Here is a 19,032-nt window from a genome sequence, read left to right as displayed (position 1 = left end):
AAATATAACATTAGACATGCCCTTTTACTTGATGGGGATTCTCTTCTATTATATGATATTAAGTCATATTTTATCAATGTTTAAAACTATTGTGTATTCCAGCATACTAAGCACATATCATTAAATTAATTCTTTCAATGAACAATTAAGTTACAGCTCAATTTTTTTCTAATATAAAAATACTGTGATGATCATCTTTCAGTATCTATCTTTGTATATTTAACATTTTCTTTTTGGACACATTTTATTTTATTTAAAAGTCTGACCCAGATGACCCATTTTAAAGACATTTATGATATTATATTCCCAAACTTCTCTAAGTGCACAAACTTTTTTATTTTTTATTTTTTTGCTTTTTGGGTCACACTTGCCAATGCACAGGGGTTACTCTGGGCTCTGTGTTCAGGAATTACCACTGGCGGTGCTCAGGGAACCATATGGGATGCTGGGAATCGAACCTGGATCGGCCGCATGCAAGGCAAATGTCCTACCTGCTGTGCTATTGCTACAGCCCTCTAATTTACATTCTTTTAGGCAGTGTAGAGAGTGACTCCATATGTCCTTACCTACACTGAGTAAGAGGTCTCAATTCTTACTAGTTTACTAAAAAAATTAAAATGCTTCTAGTTTACTTTAAAAATCATGTGAATTTATATTTTATTAAAGTCATCTAATCTGCATCCTTCCAGAGTGATCATTGGGTGCAGAGCCAGAAGCAAGCCTGAGCACAGTTGGATTAACCCAAAATAACAAAAACAAAAGACCTGTGTGTGTATGTGTGTAATTACAGTGAAACATAAATGTAGTGCTGCCCTTTTAAAGAACTGATGAAATAAGGACCTGGGGGGAAACTCAGTGTCTTAGAGAGCCTGTCTTCCAAAGTAAGGCCATGAGTTCAATCTCTGATGCTACCACATGCACTGAGCACAAGCCCCCATGGCTCTGCCATTTAGGCCTGGTAGTTCGGCTGTTTTGTAATTCCTGATGCCACAGCACTGCAGCCATGTGTACACAAATATATATATATATATATATACACATACATATATATATATACAGACACACTCATATGGTATTTCTAAAAAAAATATCCACAAACTAAAGATATGTGAACACCACAGCCTGGAGTGTAACCCCCTGGTGAGCACCGGAGCTACGCCTGCAGACCACCAACAGAATGTATATTAAGTCCCACAATTAAAGTGAGGGCACAGGGACCAGAGCAATAGGACAGTGGGTAGAGAAGACTTGCCTTGCATGCGGCTGACCACAGTTCAATCCCAGCATCACATATGGTCCTCCAAGCCTACCAAGCGTGGTTCCTAAGCACAGAGCCAAGAATAAGCTCTGAACACCACTGGGTCTGGCCCAAAACAAACAAAAAAGAGGTGCAGCACCTGATTAACATGTGCGCAAGTAGCACTGCTAAAAGGAGTGTGGGTTCTTAGCAACTATGTATGTGACCCCGAGTACACCATAGTTAAACGTGTGAGTACCACAGCTAGGAATGCATAGGATAACCAATCATAGTCAAAACAAGAATGAAGGAAAGGGAATGAGGATGGGAAGCAAAAATAAAACTCTGGGGGCTGTAGCGATAGCACACCGGGTAGGGCATTTGCCTTGCACGCGGCCGACCTGGGTTCGATTCCCAGCATCCTATATGGTCCCCCGAGCACCGCCATGAGTCATGCCTGAGTGCATGAGACAGAGTACCCCTGTGCATCACCAGCTCCCATTTGACCCAGCAATACCACTCCTGGGAATATATCCCAGAGAAGCAAGAAAGTATAGTCGAAGTGACATCTGCACTTGTTTGTTCATTGCAGCACTCTTTATAATAGCCAGAATCTGGAAAAAACCCGAGTGCCTGAGAACAGATGACTGGTTAAAGAAACTTTGGTACATCTACACAATGGAGTACTATGTAGCTGTTAGAAAAGATGAAGTCATGAAACTTACATACAAGTGGTACTACATGGAAAGTATCATGCTAAGTGAAATGAGTCAGAAAAAGAGGGACAGACATAAAAAGATTGCATTCATCTGGGGAACATAAAGTAACAAAATAGGAGATTAATATCCAAGAATAGCCGAGATAAGTATCAGGAGGATTACTCCATGGCTTAGAGGCCAGCCGGGTATGCTAGGGGAAAAGGCAGCTCAGATAGAGAAGGGAGCACCAAATAAAGAGTGTTGGGAAGATCCTCCCAGGATGGGAGATGCATGTTGAAAGTAGACTATAGACCAAACATGATTGCCATTCAATGCCTCTTTTGCAAACCACAACACCCAAAAGGAGAGAGAGAACAGGGGGGAATGCCCTGCCACAGTGGCAGGGTGGGTTGGGGGGGATGGGGAGGAGGGATATTATCCATGGAGGTGGAAAATGGGCACTGGTGGAGGGATGGGTATTTGATCATTGTATAATCGAAACCCAAGCACAAAAATTTGTAAGTCTACAACTGTACCTAATGGTGTTTCACTAATAAAAATTAAACACACACACACACACAAAGAAGTAGGTTGTGAAAGAATATCAAAAATTAAAGATAAAAATGACAGTAATAACCTACAAGCATGGCTCTGGTATGTGGGCATGAAGACTATTCTTCCGAACCGCAGAGGGGCGCTGGACCAGGCAGTTCCATCCCGGCTCCCAGTCAGCACCTGACCCTGGAAGTCACACCCTCAATCTGCCCCCAGTGTCATCTTGCTGCACACAGCAGTGAAGAAACCTGGCCAGGGGGCTCCACAACACCTGGAAAATTCTCTAGGCCCTGTACCAAGCTGATATCACCAGGAAGTCCCAAATGGGGCAGGTGCTGTCCCCCCGCCTTCTCCAGATGGAATCCCAGCGACCATGAGCTTCTACAAGCATGGCTCTGGTATGTGGGCACCAGGACTATTCTTCCAAACCACGTGGCCACATAAGCGACCCCGCAACCTTTTCTGATATGCAAACTCAGCAATGAAAAGAATTGTCTAGCATCTGTCCCTGGAAGGCAGGCTTGAATGGTGGGTGGGGAATTCGAGCAAAATATAGTTGCCCAACCAAAATGCATCTGGACTGCGCATTAAAGTATGGCGCCATGCCGTCCCGGGAGGGGAAGGGTATTTGTCCCTCTGCCTTTTCCCCCTGGTGGCGGCGACATGGTGGCCGCTACCTTTCAGAGCCTAATGGACAGCCAGGTATGAAACTGCAGCGACGAGGCACATGGGGCTTCATGGGATGGGGGGTGGAATCGGTCCTGCTCCCTGCCCTGACAAGGCCCCAAGTTGCCACCCACAAACGCCGCCTTAGGCTCCTGAACAACCATGAACCCAGAGGCTTTTGGCAGTAATCCCTCCAGACTTATTCCTAGAATATCAGAAATCCATATGTTCTTCAGAATCAGCAATAGAAAACAAATTATCTAATGATGTCTTTCTGGCAGGTCTGATTGTTGGGGGAAAATTCCAAATAATAATGGTGGGTTTTCTGTCATAATACTGAATGTGATCAATGTAGAGAGAGTAAAGTGAAAATCTGCCACACAGGCATGGGGAGGGGCCGGAGAGGGGTATACTGGGGTTCTTGGTGGTGGAAAATGTGCACTGGTGAAGGGATGGGTGTTTCATCATTGTATGACTGACCGAGACTTAAACTGAAAGGCTTTGTGACTGTTCTCACAGTGATTCAATAAATTAAAAAATTTTTTTAAAATGACAGTAAAGGTAAAAGGTAAAGGCCCTCCCGTTGATCGTCGATTTGCTCGAGCGGGCCCAGTAACGTCTCCATTGGAGACTTTGTTGTTACTGTGTCTGGCATATCGAATACTCTCGGTAGCTTGCCGGGCTCTCCGAGAGGGGCGGAGGAATCGAACTCGGGTCGGCCATGTTGGCCGCTTGTAAGGCGAACGCCCTACCTGCTGTGCTATAAAAATGACAGTAGTGACTCAAATGGAAGAAAGAAATAAGATTTAGAAAAACTGAGAATCTTGTGAAGTATCAGGCTCCATAAGGATAAATATATGAATAATAGGCATTCCAGAAGCTAAAGACAGAGTAAAGGAAGAGAGAATACGGAAGAAATGATAGCTGAACACTTCTCAAACTGAAGTGTTTTATACTGGTTTATGAAACACATTTTTTTTTAATGTAGGAGTACTGCTATTTATTCAGCCACTGATTAGCTGATTGAATTGGGGATGAACACCTTTCCCCCCCCCCCATTTTTTCATAATTTTATTTATTAGATCACCTGTAAAGCAGTTACAAAGCTTTCGGGTTTAAGTCTTGGTCATACAATGAAACACCCATACCTTCACCAGTGCCCATTCTCCACCACCAAAAACCCTAGTATACCCCCATCCCACACCCTCCCCCTACCTGTAGGGCAGATGATTTCTACATTACTCTCTCTCTACTTTGATCACATTCAATATTTTGACACCAGACCCATCATTATTATTTGAGATTTTACCCCAACTCTCAGATCTGCTGAAAAGGGCAACCGTAGACAATTTGTTTTCTATTGCTGGTTATGATGTTGCGTGGCTGCAGTAGTGGCTGCTCAATTTTGAAATTCCAAAATTTTAACGTTAAATCTGGAGGGATTTCTGCCAAAACCTGCTGGGTTCTGAGATTCGCTCCTGAGTCTCTGGGATCATGGCCGTTAAGCAGCTTGATCAGGAGCCAGAAAGGCCATTCATGGGTGGCGACTCGGGATCTCACTGGGGCGAAGGAGGAAAGGGCTGGCTCCACCCCCATCCCACAAGGCCCGGCATGTCTCGTCACTGAGAGCCCAAACCTGATTGTCCAGTGGCCTCTGGAGGATGATGGCCACCGAGCCGCCTAGGGCAAGCAGGCGGAGGAACAACACCCTTTCCCCTCTGGGATGGCCCGGCAACAGTAACCTACTGCATAGTGTGGACACATTTCTGCCAAAAGCCACTGGGCTTTGAGATTTGTTTCTGAGTCTCTGGGATCATGGTCGTTAAGCAGCTTGATCAGGAGCCAGAGAGGCCGTTCCTGAGTGATGACTTGGGGTCTCGTTGGGGTGGAGAAGACAGGACCGGCTCCACCCCCATCCCGGGAGGCCCAACAAGTCTCGTCGCTGCGGGCCTAAGCCTGACTGTCCAATGGCCTCTGGAGGATGACGGCCACCGAGCCGCCAGGGGGAACAGGCCAAGGCACAAAACCTATTCCCACTTGTGTTGGCCCAGCACCGGTAACCTACTGCAGGGACCAGACGCAATTCTGCCAAAAGCTGCTGGGTTTCGAGATTTGTTTCTGAGTCTCTGGGATCATGGCCATTAAGCAGTTCAATCAGGAACCAGAGAGGCCATGCCTCCAATTATATATAGCTGAGCCAGAGATGGTTTGTGGGTGTGTTTCCCACATACCTAACTTTTGGCCATTTTCTTTCTTGGTAAACTTGGCCCCAATTTTTGGGGTCTGGCCAAAGGCACAGCAGCAATTTTGGGGCATCTGAAAGTCTGACGGTGCCATCAGGCTGCTGATGCACTCGCCTCACAGGTACAGACTGACCTGCTGGTGGCACCATACCCTCTTAAGACACATTTCTTATGCAAAATTACTTCTCTACCGATAAGCCCTATTTCTCTACATATCATGTCCCAGGTCTTACCTTTTGTTAACACTTTTTTTTAATGCACAATTATGTCAGTTTCCTACACCAAATTTGGTACATTTTTCTCTACATAAGCAGTAGCTACATTTGATCTGAAATACTTAATAAAAGAATCAATTTATCCCTGAGAGATAGAAAACCACTAAGGTGCTTGCCTTGTATGCAGTCAAGCCCAATTCAAACCCTAATACCATATATGGTTCCTTAGGAACAGCCAGAAGTTATTCCTCAGCACAGGAGCAACCGTCAGCACCATTGGGTGTAGCCCACAAAAACCAAAAAATAAGAAAGAAGCAGTTTGATATTTTTATAAACTACTTTAAATCCTTTCTAAAAAGGAAAAGAAATTTAATGACCTAGTTTACAAGCATAGTTTCAGTTTAGTATGGTTTTCTCCCTAATGATGCAAGCAATTCCAGCCAACCAACTCTATAATTACTCTAACAAACTTTTAAAATAATTTTCAGGACCACTGTTTATCCTATGAAAAGATAAAATGCATACCTGTATCTGAAGGGCGTAAAAAATCCGTGTCACAGGTAAAAAAGGTTTGATGGTCCTGAGCTGACAAATTCATGTCATAGTATGTAAGTGGCTCCTTTCCAGTCACCCAAGTATATCTATCAAAATATAAGAAAATATGTAAACTGAACATGAGAGGAAATATGTCTGCTACAACAGATATCACTTAAAATTCAGGGACCAGAACACTAGTATAGTGGGTAGGGTACTTGCTGTAGATGCAACTGACCTGGGTTTAATCCTCAGTACCCCCATATGATCCCCTGAGCACCATACCAGGAGTGATCCCTGAGTACAAAGCCAGGAATAAGCACTGAGCTCCAATGGGTGTGGCCAAAAACCAAAAAATTAAATTAAATTAAATTAATGCCAGAGAAATAGAACAGAGGGCCAGGAGCTTCACTGCATAAAATAATCCATGTTCAGTCCCCAGCATGACCTATGGTGCCCTGAGCACCACCACGAGTGATCCCTGAGCAACACTGGTATGGTCTAAGAAACAAAAACTAAAAATGCAAAGGTAAAGGTAAAAAGGCCTTTTTACAGCGGGTTGGGCGTTCGCCTTACACGCGGCCAACATGGCCGACCCGAGTTCGATTCCTCCGCCCCTCTCGGAGAGCCCGGCAAGCTACCGAGAGTATTCGATATGCCAGACACAGTAACAACAAAGTCTCCAATGGAGACGTTACTGGGCCCGCTCGAGCAAATCGACGATCAACGGGAGGGCCTTTACCTTTACCTAAAAATGCAAAAATAAAACAAAAAAATATTTTTGGTGAGGGACCAGAGAGATAATACAGCAAGTATTATCTCATGCACATAGCCCTGCCTTGTACACAGCCAGCTGGGTTTTGACTCCGACACCTCAGGGATTCCCCAGGCCCATCAGAAGTGATCTCTGAGAGCAGAACTAGGAGTAAGCCCTGAGCACAGCCCAGTGTGACTCCACAACCCTCAACACACACAACACAAACTCAGAAGAGGACACAGGTAAAATTTCACTGGATACTAAGGTGGTAAAAGGGCTTTCAAAGCATAGAAGAAACAAAGTTTTTCTAGGCTTTACTAATAAGAAATTTAAGCCCCATATCCCCCTAAAACCCACAGTAATTAATAGAAAGTTGTCAAACTGAATTAAAAAAGTATTTATTTCATTAATAATCAATATATAACAAATTAAAATAATGCTTTTTAGTTTTTACCTCTCAAACTAGTGAAGATCTGTCACTACGGGTGAAGCGGGACATGTACCCACCCATATACCTACGTAAATGTAAAGTGGGAGCTCTGGGGAGTCAGGGGTGATGCTCTGAGCTGGGTCCCCAGCAGCACAAGGCCTCCTTGCCCCTCCAAAACAAATGGCACTGTATCTCATGGCCCAAGCACTTACCCAACAGGCCTGGTACTTTAGGAGAAAGTACTGCTAGAAGTGGCTGCCAGCTGCCCAAGAACCAATCTGACCCCCAAAACATAAACTGGCATTTATATCTTCTCTTTCCAGAAATCAATTAGGTAGAATTTATCAAGAATATAAATATTCAGGGGCTAAAATAGTTTATATAGAATGCAACAGGGACGAGTAGAGACATTTCTGGTGCCCGCTCGAGCAAATCGATGAGCAACGGTATGACAAGTGATACAAGTGATAATAAACTAGTCTCTTGGGGCTGGAGTGATAGCACAGCAAGTAGGGCGTTTGCCTTGCACGCGGCCCGACCCGGGTTCAATCCCCAGCATCCCATATGGTCCCCTGAGCATGGCCAGGAGTAGTTCCTGAATGCATGAACCAGGAGTAACCCCTGAGCATCACCGGGTGTGACCCAAAAGGCAAAAAAATAAAAATAAAAATAAATAAATAAAGTCTCTTGCCTTACATGTGGCCAAACTAGGTTCATTCCTTAGCACCCCATATGATCCTCCAGGTCCACCAGGAGTGATCCCTAAATGCATATCAAGGAGTAAGGACTGAGCACCACCAGGTGTATGCCAAAAACAAAGGGGAAAAAATAACATAAATATTCACATCTAGTTAGGGATAGGTATGTGGCATTCTATTCGACATTCACACAACCTTTTTATTTGCTGTTTTTTTATTTTTGGTTTTTGTTTAGGGTTCTTTTGGGGGGAAGGGGGATGCCATACCCAGAAGTGCTCAGGGCTGATCCTGGCTCTGTGCTCAAGGAACACTTGGAGGGTTCAGGGGACTATATGGGATGCCAGGGATTGTACCCAGGCTGGTTGGCAGTAGGAGTCACTGAGGTCACTCCCAGTCATTCAGGGACCGTACGGTGCAGGAATCAAACCTGGGTCTCCTATATACCAGAATGCACTCCTGGAGTCATCTCCCTGGCCTATTAGAACTTTCTAAATAACACATGTGAAATTCAAGAATCTGCTTCTTGAAAAATCCCTATCTACAAGGATACAAAAATCTCTCATACAAGCCTACCTTTCACTTTCCCAGGATGCAACTATTCTACACTATGAAGTCCTTAGACATGGGATTATTTCCTGATCATTCTTGTAATCCCCTCTTTCTGCTTAGTTTTGTTAACTGTGGACACATAATGTCCCTGATTCAATTAAACAACATTCCTCAAACTAGATAAAGCACAGTTCTCAAAATAAAAGTACCTTTTGTAATAAGTTTCAAGAGATGTTTAATCATTTAACATATAAAGGGAAGGGGGGTGGAGCAATAGCACAGCAAGTAAGGCGTTTGCCTTGCACACGGCCAACCCGGGTTCGATTCCCAGCATCCCGAGCACCGCCAGGAGTAATTCCTGAGTGCATGAGCCAGAAGTAACCCCTGTGCATCGCCAGGTATGACCCAAACAGCAAATAAATAAAGTATAAAGGGAAGAGAATGGTTATAATAGTGTAGATAGGAAATGGCAAAATATAAATATTCCGTACCATTAATGAAGTTTATATTCATGGTTTTTCTAGTGAGTACACAATAAATTTAAGATATTAATCACATATGCACAGGAATATGGTCACATTTATAATATTTTTAATAATCATAAACTTTTTTGCTTTGGGGCCACACCCAGTGATGTTTATATGCTTACTTTTGGCTCTGCACTCAGGAGTCAGTCCTGGTGATGCTAAAGGGTCCTTATGGGATGCCAGGGATCAAATCCAAGTCAGCCGAATGCAAGACAAGCAAGCACCTTATCTGCAGTACTATTGGCTCAAATAATCATAAATTTTTTTAAAGGTTTTTTTGTCAATAACCAAGAGCTAAATATATACATGTCATATATCACATATATAAACAATATCTCATTTATAAAATTATTTAAGATACTGCCCACAAAAAATTAGGTTATTCATTTTACCTTAAAAAATGTATGTGTGTGTGTGTGTGTGTGTGTGGTTATTTCCAACAATGTATATGAAAGCAAATGTTCTTGGGGCCTATGTACAAGGTCCTGGATTTGATTCATGGCCTCCCCAAACAAGCAAAAAGCAAAAATTTTCATAACACTTCTACTCTAAAACCAATGTTATAACTAAACCGAAAGTAAAATGTGATACCTCCTATATTCTGCTCCTCTGAAAAGATTTAAAGGGTTTCTCCATACTTTGCATTCTAAAAAACAGAAAGGAGAAATAAAATAGTTTAATACCAAAGAAAAATAGTTTAACACAGTTAAATTTTAATTTAACCAATGTTTATTGTATACTCACTGTAAGCACAGTGCAAGCCACAAATGACACAAAGATCAATAGGGCCTACATTACCCCTATTATCAATTAAACCTAGTTACCTCCTAATTTGATCTCCAAAGGATTTAGTTCAGAATTCAATTACAACACTAAAATATTACAGTGTAATTATCTTTTGAGTTCTCAGGTCCTTTCTTCACCCTACGAACTTTTAAAACTTCTGTTTCTTTTGTATTCCTGGAGCAACATCCCTAGTTTATTTGACCCTAATTTATTTAATTGAATTCAACGTAGGACCAGGGAAGCTTGCAGGGCTGGAGCTTAGACTTTGTATGCAGAAAGCCAGGGCTCAACCCCTGCTTTGCATGGTCCCTACATACATGTGGAACTATCCAATAATCCCTGAACACCACACTGCAGGCCAATGGAAGTAGGCCCCAAGTGCCACCAGGTGGGGCACCAAAACCAAAATATAAAATGGAATAAAAACTGAGTAACATAAGAACTAGTTATATAAATGACCTCTATTGTGTACTGAAAGCTACAGTAGAGCTATGCCTGGTTTCAAAAGGAAAAAAAGGAGGGGGCGGTTAATTTTGCTGCAGGGAATTCAGGGAAAACTTTTCAAAGAAAGTAACAATGAATTGCTGAAAAACAGGAGCTAGCACTTCAGCCCCTATTCTTCCTTGAAGACTGATCCTGTTTGCTTATCTGTTTTTTTGCTTGTCTTTTTCCACTGTGGAGAAGCCCCTGTTCTCTCTGAAAACTGGGCTTCTCCCTTTCTTCCCCTCATATTTTTTTTTAATTTCAATAATAAATTTTCTTGCGTCACCAAAAAAAAAAAAAAGATGAGCAAAAAGCTGACGGATAAAGAACATTCTTCTACACATCTATCTCAGCAGAGGAAGTATAAAAGTATATAGCATAGTTAGGCTGGAGTACAGGGTACAGAAATGAGAGCCAGAGCTACAAGTGGGTTAACAGACTTAGGGAAATTATACATTATGTAAAGAAGTTAAATATCATTTGGAGCCAATCCGAAGACATCAAAGGTTTATAAGTAGAAAAATTAGTATCAAACCTTTTAGATCAGAAGTTCTCAAAACATAGTACATGAAACACCTTTTTTCATAATAACACCTTTCATACAACACCTTTTTGCATAACAATGCAAAGGCACTGTTTGTCTTTTAAATTGTATAAATTGTATTGCCTTGGACTCAAAGAGTGAAGTTTACTAAGAGTGAAGTTTACTTCTCTGCCTCATGCACTAACTGGCCTAATCCTACTCTCAGTCTTGCAAAGTTGAGTAGATGATGTGAAATCAATGGTGCAAAAAACCACTAGCACCTTAGTATGAGCCCAGATAATAACACCAAATAGTACTAGTTACAGGATTCTTCATCTCCACCAAAAAAAAAGAAGTGCTATCAAGTATGGTGGTTATTTCCATTCTAAGCAATTGCTTTTTGAACTGAACTGACAACCATCTTTCCCACACAAAATACTCCTTTTTTTGTGTGTGTGTTGCTTGTTTTGGGGTCACACCTCATAGAACTTACAGGTCATTCACACCTCACTGCTGCGAATGGTGGGGAGAGGAGTCACTCCCAGTGGTGCTCAGGGGATTACCTGATGCTGTCACTCAAACCTAGGTCTCCAGCAATGGAAAGCATGTGCTCTAGCCTTTGAACTATCTCCCTGACCCTGGAATATCATATTTACTTCTTTTTCTTTTTGGGTCACAACTGGCAATGCTCAGGGGTTACTCCTGGCTCGGCTCATGCACTCAGGAATTACTCCTGGCAGTGCTCAGGGAACCATATGGGATGCTGGGAATCGAATCCAGGTGGGCTGCGTGCAAGGCAAATGCCCTAAGTGCTGTGCTATTGCTCCAGCCCTTCATATTTACTTTTACATTATATTTACATTTACTGAGGAACAAGCTGTATAATTATTCAGAAAAGCACCTGCCAAGCATTTGTTCAAAGATTAATAAAGGGGATCTCAAAACTTCAGAAAAAAGACTATTTACTGTCTCTGATTAAATTTGTGCTTTCAGGTAAATATTAGAAATTTTTTGACAGTGTAGGAGATCACACCCCGATCTTCATACACACAAGTAAATGTCCTCCTGATATGCTACATTGCAAGCCCTTAAAACATCAGACTTTTGAAAAACCTTGGAAATGGAAATTTCAGGTCTGGAGAGAGAGTACAGCGGGTAGGGCACCTGCCTACCCAATTGACCTGGTTCACTCCCGAGCATCCCACAGACCGCCAGGAGTGATTCTTTAGTGCAGAGCCAGGAGTAACCCCTAAGCATGGCCATGTGTGGCTCAGAACCAAAACAACAAACCAATATACAAAAGAAGGCTGGAGCAATAGTACAGCGGGTAGGGCGTCTGCCTTTCACGAGGCCAAAAGGGGTTCAATCCCCAGCATCTCATATGGTCCCCCAAAGCACCATCAGGAGCAATTCCTGAGTGCAGAGGTGCAGAGCCAGGAGTAGCCCTTGAGCATCACTGGGTGTGACCCAAAAAAGAAAAAAAAATCCTAATACTCAAAATACTTTCCTGTGAATAAATATGAGTTTTATGGGGCAGGAGCAATAATACCATGAGTAGGTGCCTGCCTTGCATGCAGCTGGCCTGGGTTCAATTCCTAGCACCTCATGCGATACACCAAGCTCTGTGAGGAGTGATCCCCGAGTAGATCGAGGAGTAAGCCCTGAGCAATCTCAGGTGTGGCCCCAAAACAAAACCAAAAAAAAAAAAAAGAGTTTTAAAAAATGTACAGTTAAGGGTTGGAGTGCTACTACAGTAGCAAGACACTTGGCTTGCACTTGGCAGATCCTGGTCTGATCCCCGGCACTGCACATGTTCCCTGAGTAGTGCCAAGAGTGACTCAAAGGGGGCTGGAGCAACAGGGTGTTTGCCTTGCACACGGCAGACCAGGGTTCGAGTCCCAGCATCCCATATGGTCCCTTAATTACCGCCAGGAGTAATTCCTGAGCGCAGAGCCAGGAGTAACCCCTGAACATTGCTGGGTGTGACCCCACCCCCCCAAAAAAAGAGTGACTCAAAGCATAGAACCAGGTGTAAGCCCTGAACACAAAAGGGGGGAAAATCATCTTTTAAAATTAAATATGTTAACATTGGAAATACATGCATAATTTAGTAACCAATTTTTTTTGGGGGGTGCCTCCTTGGCAGAGCTCGTGGTGGGAAGGCCACGTGAGTAACACCAGAAAAGGGGCTCAGGGTTTTCAACATGCAAGGCATGAGCTATCTCCTGGTACCTAAACAAGGAGTTGTTGATTTTATTTTTGAGTGAGTGTAGGTGGGGTGGGGGGGGGGAGATCTGACTGTGCTCAGGGCTTACCCTAGCTCTGCACTCAGAAATCACTCCTGATGGAGCATTATGGGGTGCCGGTGATCAAAACGGGCTCAGCCACGTGCAAAGCAAATGCCCGGCCTTCTGTGCTATTGCCCTAGCCCCTCAACAAATATTTTCTAAATGACCAAAATATGGTGATATAAAAACAAACATAAAGGTCACTCAAAATACAAGATACACCAATTAACTTTAGATAACAAAGCATGATAAAAATTCATAAAAAGGCTTTATATTATTAATTTTTGGTGCAGTAAAAAAGAATTTAACTATAACTATGTAAAAGGTTTCTCCCTTTTCAAACTGTACCTGATACTTTTCTTCACATACTTCAAATAAAATAACATTATAATCAGACTGGAGAGAAAGTGCAGTGAGTCAGACACTTGTCTTGCAAACTGCCAACCCAGGTTCAACCTCTGGCACGACAGATAGTCCCCAGAGCACAGCCAAGAATGATCTCTGAGGACAGAGCCAGAAGTAACCCCTGAGCACAGCCAAGTGTGAGCCTCAGTCCCCCACAACAAAAATAAACCAACAACATATAATGCAGTAGTAAATGTGAAAAATAAACTGTCTTCTCTGTGTGTGTGTGTGTGTGTGTGTGTGTGTGTGTGTGTGTGTGCGCGCGTGCGCGCGCGCGATCAAATTCAGGGTATCACATATATGGGGCATGTACTTTATTACTCAGCCACATCTCAAAACTAAACTTTCTTCTATCTGGGGAACATAAAGTAACAAAGTAGGAGACTAACACCCAAGAATAGCTGAGATAAGTACCAGGAGGATTACTCCATGGCTTTGAGGCCAGCCGCACACGCTAGGGGAAAAGGCAGCTCAGATAGAGAAGGGAGCATCAAATAAAGGGTGTTGGGAGATTTCTCCCAGGATGGGAGATGTGTGATGAGAGTAGACTATAGACTGAACATGATTGCTACTCAATGTCTCTTTTGCAAACCGCAGCACTCAAAAGGAGAGAGATAACAAAAGTGAATGCCCTGCCAGAGGTAGGGTGGGATGGGAGATGGGGAGTGGGAGGGATACTGGGATCAGTGGTGGTGGAGAATGGGCACTGGTGGAGGGATGGGTATTCGATCATTGTATAACTGAAACCCAAGCACAAAAATCTGTTAAGTCTACAACTGTACCTCATGGTGTTTCACTAATAAAAATTTAAGGAAAAAAAAACATATATTCAATAGATTTAAGGGGCCAACAAGACAAATAAGATAGTATAGTGAGTAGGGTGCTTGTTTTGCATGTGACCAACCCAAATTCAATCCCCAGGATCACATATGGTCCTCCAAGCACCACGTGGAGTGACCCAACATACAACACAGAGCTGGAGTAATTTAAATAGATATAGACATACATGTATAAATATAGAGTTAGGTATCAAGAGAATTAAACAAATGTAAACAAAGCAGTCTTCTGACAAAACTTTTTCTTCTTTTTTTTTGAAGTAGAACAGATTTTATTTGGAGGTATTGAAGGGGAGAAGAGCAAGGTAGTGGGAGTGAGTGGAGAGAATGAAAGAATGTACTGTGCTCAAGAGACAACATGAGCTCCTCCAAGAATGGAGAGAATCCCTACACACATCCTAACAAGAGACATGAAAGTATGAAAGTACACATCTCAAGAGGGGAGATGCGGGCAACACATGTGCTCAGGCACCACATGTGCTCATGGGTGTAAGCAGCACATGGGCTCAGGCAGCATATGCAGCGAAACTTTTTCTTTTTTAAAATATAACAATTTTTCAAATGCACAGTAGCTCAAGGGCTGGAGCGATAGCACAGCGGTAGGGCGTTTGCCTTGCACGCAGCCAATATGGCCGACCTGAGTTCAATTCCTCTGCCCCTCTCGGAGAGCCCGGCAAGCTACCGAGAGTATCTCGCCCGCACGGCAAAGCCTGGCAAGCTCCCGGTGATGTATTCGATATCCCAAACACAGTAACAAGAAGTCTCACGATGGAGATGTTACTGGGCCTGCTCGAGCAAATCGATGAACAACGGGAAAACCGTGACAGTGACCGTGACAGTAGCTCAAGCTATCATAACAAAATTCTATATACAAGATGATTTAAACAACAGACATTTATACTTTCACAGTTCTGAGGGCTGGAAGGCTGAAATCAGAATACCAGCATGGGTGGGTTTTGGTGAGAGCTCTCTTCCTGCCTTGCAGATAGGTGCCTTCTCCCAGTGTTCTTCCATGGTAATGAAAGAAATTCATCTAAGGCTCTCTTCCTCCTCCTTAGAATTTTAATAGATTAGGTCACCACCATTTTTAACACGTTTAACCTTAATTACCTCCTTAAAGTCCTGTCTCCAAATACAGCTATATCAGAAGTTAATCTCAACATACAGATTTGGGGGAGGTCACAGAAATATGTAATAATCAGTTGCTATTTTTAAATAATTAATATTTTTCTATTTATGCTTTAATTTCTAACGTGGTAATCATTGAAGTCACACCCATCAATACTCGGAAGCCAGGTCAGGTAGTGCTTGGGTAGTAGCACACAATACTGGGGATGGAGCCAGAGGCTTGTGCTCCAGGCCTTCCCGTCATTCCCCCAGACCTAACATGGTAAATACTGAGGGCACAATCTATGTCCTGATAGTAACATAAATTGGACAAATTTCTTTGAAGCTCTGATCATTTCTTTTGTTTTTGAGTCACACTCAGGGATGCTCTGGGGCTACTCCTGGCTCTACCTCAGGAATTACTCCTGCTCGGGGGACCATATGGGATGCCAGGGGTTGAACCCCGGTCGGCCACACGCAAGGCAAATGCTCAAACCTCTCCAGTCCTACTGCTCCAGCCCCCACATTTGATTTTTTTTTCTTTTTGGGTCTCACCCGGTGATGCTCAGGGGTTACCCCGGCTCATGCATTCAGGAATTACACCTGGCGGTGCTTGGGGGACCATATGGGATGCTGGGAATCAAACCTGGGTTGGCCGCATGTAAGCCAAACGCTCTACCAGCTGTGCTATCACTTCAACCCCATTTTTTTTAAGAGCATAAAAAACTCAATAGTTTTAAAAGTTTTGAGGCTTCTTCTTTTCTTTGATTTTAGAGCAACAACCAGCAGTGCTCAGGGCTTACTCTGTGGTCAGTGATTATTCCTGGCAGGCTCAGAGGCCCATATGAGATACTGGGGAAATCCAACCTGGCCCAAACCTACTTTTTTCTTTTTCTTTTTTTTTTTTTTTTTTGGTGAGGGAAAGAGGTTTAGGCCTGGTGGTGCTCAAGGGACCATCTGCAGTGACAGATTCAACTGCGGTCAGCCCCATGCAAGAAAAATCCTTACCTTCTGAGAAACAGTTTTTTTAATGAGAGGAGAAAACTAACTAGAAGTCACAGAGGCAGAGAAAATAGATACTATAGCAAGAGTCAAGGAAACATAGGTTGAAAGCTGAGATAGAGGGCAATGAATGATAAAATCAAAGAAGGTAGAATGACTCAAGATTTGAAGTGAATCAATACAATACTGGGGAGAAGCGGTCAATTGGCTGAATGAGGAAAGAGTAATTAAATCTTTGATTATCAGAAACAATTCAAAGTCTCTAGAACTGTAACTGGGTACCATTAACATTTCAGAATTACGGAAGAAGCCGATATGAAGATAGATTTTTTTTGCAAAGAGTAAGTTCTGAGCGCTTAAGGTGATTAAAGGTGAGTTATGACAGAAATGTAGGTCTAGGGACTGGAGCAATAGTACAGCAGGTAAGATGCCTGCCTTGCATGCAGCAGACCCAGGTTTGATCCCTGGCATCTCACATGGTTCCCTGAGCACTGCTAGGAGTTATTCCTGGGTGCAGAGCCAGCAGTAGTTCCTGAGTACTGCCAGGTGTGACCCAAAAACAAACAAAAAACTGAAATGTGGGTCTAGAGGTTGGAGCCATAGTACAGCAGGTAGAGCATTTGCCTTGCACACAGCTGACCTGGGTTCTATCCCTGGCATCCCATGAGATCCCCCAAGACCATCAGGTATGGCCCAAAAGCTTAAAAAATTCAAAGTCTAAGGGCTGGAGAGATAATAGAGCGGACTGAGTGCTTGCCTGGCATGCAGCCAAGCCCAGTTTGATTCCCAGTACCTCTAAGCTGAGAGCAGAGAGCCAGAAGTGAGCACTGAGTACTGCCAAGTATTACCCAAAAACAACAACAACAACAACAAAAGAAATGTAGGTCCAGAACTTTTGAGCTTAAGGCTAGAATGTAATTTTAAAAGGTTTTCAGTGGTTTGGTTTGGTTTGGTTTGGTTTTGGGGCAGTACTCAGGGATCTCTCCAGAGATGACTGAGAGGACCATATGCAGTGCCAAGGATCAAATTGGACTCAGTAGCACGGCAAATACCTTAGCCCCTGTACTATCTCTCTGACTTTTTAGAACAGAATTATTTTTATTTTCTTATTGAACTACAGCCAGTGGTGCTCAGGACTTATTCCTGGCTCAGTACTCAGGGATCACTCCTAGCAGTGCTCGGGGAGCCATTTGGGTACTAGAGACAGAAGCAGGGCCAGGCACATGCAAGGCAAGGGCCCTCCCCACGGTACTCTCTTTCTCTGCTGGGATATTTAAAATTGGTTCTACTCAGATATATGTTTGTAGAAGAGAATAGTATAGAATACCCTGGGAGAGAAAGTTGAACTAAAGGAGAATTCTGAGTCACTGTTGAGGTGAATTCAAGCATCTCTTAGAGAAATATTTTGTTATTTTCCTTCCAAGAACAACTGAACACTCCCTCTTTTCTGTCCCCACAGTATCATATATATTCTCTACAAAAGTATCTTTATACATTTTACCATCATTTATTTATCAGAATCCTCTCCCATGATGAATGTCTTTATGGTTATCACAACTGTCATTATATAATGGTATATTCAATACTAACAACAGGAATGAAACTTATGAAAGTATTTTCATTTAAGACTAAGCTTTTTGAGGAAAGATCTATGTAATGTTTATCTTAATCCTTCTCATTCTTATGAGTTCTGTAATTATTTAATGAAAGAGGAGAAGGGGAAAGAAAATTGCCATATTCTTTCCTGTGCTCCTAAATGCCTGCCAACCTCCTGGTCAACACCCACTCATGCTTCAGGGTTGAATTTAAATGCTACTTTCCCTGACCACATCTGAAAGTGCCAACAACTGTACTCAAGTAGTACTTTTTTCTTTTCCCGGGGATGAGGGGGTTGCTGAAGCACACCCAGGCTGTGCTCCTAGCTCTGCACTCAGAGATCACTCCTGATGGTACTGGGAAGCCATATGCAGGGATCCAACCCAGGTTGACATACAAGGCAAGTGCCCTACCTGCTATACTCTCTGGCCCTCATTTTCTACTAAATTACCATAACTCTCAGGTTGGAGCGACAGTTCAGCGGTAGGGCACTTGCCTTGCATGCAGCAGACACGGGTTCAATCCCAGGCAACCCATTTGGTCACCAAAGTCCTAACAGAAGTGAGACTTGAGCCCAGAGCCAGAAGTACAGCAGAGCTGAATGTGGCCCAAAACCAACAAATAACAAAAGTTTAAAATTTAAAATAAATCGCCATAACTTTAGAGGTTGGGTTTACTGAACAAATGAGACATTGTGGTAACTTTTAGAATTTATTCATTTGTATCATTACTGTATGACTACCTATACCAAATGAAAGGAACAATAATCCAAAAACACTCTTCTAGGGGGGCAGTACCGGCTCGTCCTTCACGCCCTACCGAGGTCACAAGTTGCCCCCCACGAGCGGCTCTCTAACACAGCCATAGCTCCAGAGGCAAAAGGACTTAGTCCAGAGT

The 19,032-nt window shown here is 43.0% G+C and overlaps 1 protein-coding gene across 1 annotated transcript in view; it reads right to left on the bottom strand.

The window, feature by feature from the left end:
• Positions 1-19,032, bottom strand: part of ST7L (suppression of tumorigenicity 7 like) — a 95,813-nt gene that overhangs the window by 59,260 nt on the left and 17,521 nt on the right. The window contains exons 4-5 of the mRNA XM_056138971.1: positions 9,701-9,755; positions 6,140-6,255 (exon numbers count right to left, since the gene is read on the bottom strand). Of these exons, the coding sequence (XP_055994946.1) occupies positions 6,140-6,255; positions 9,701-9,755 (171 nt within the window). The remainder of the gene's footprint in view (positions 1-6,139; positions 6,256-9,700; positions 9,756-19,032) is intronic.

This window comes from Sorex fumeus, unplaced genomic scaffold (assembly GCF_029834395.1).
Source record: "Sorex fumeus unplaced genomic scaffold, SorFum_2.1 ptg000131l, whole genome shotgun sequence".
In the NCBI taxonomy this organism is placed as follows: Eukaryota; Metazoa; Chordata; class Mammalia; order Eulipotyphla; family Soricidae; genus Sorex; species Sorex fumeus.
This window is presented reverse-complemented; position numbering and strand designations above follow the sequence as displayed.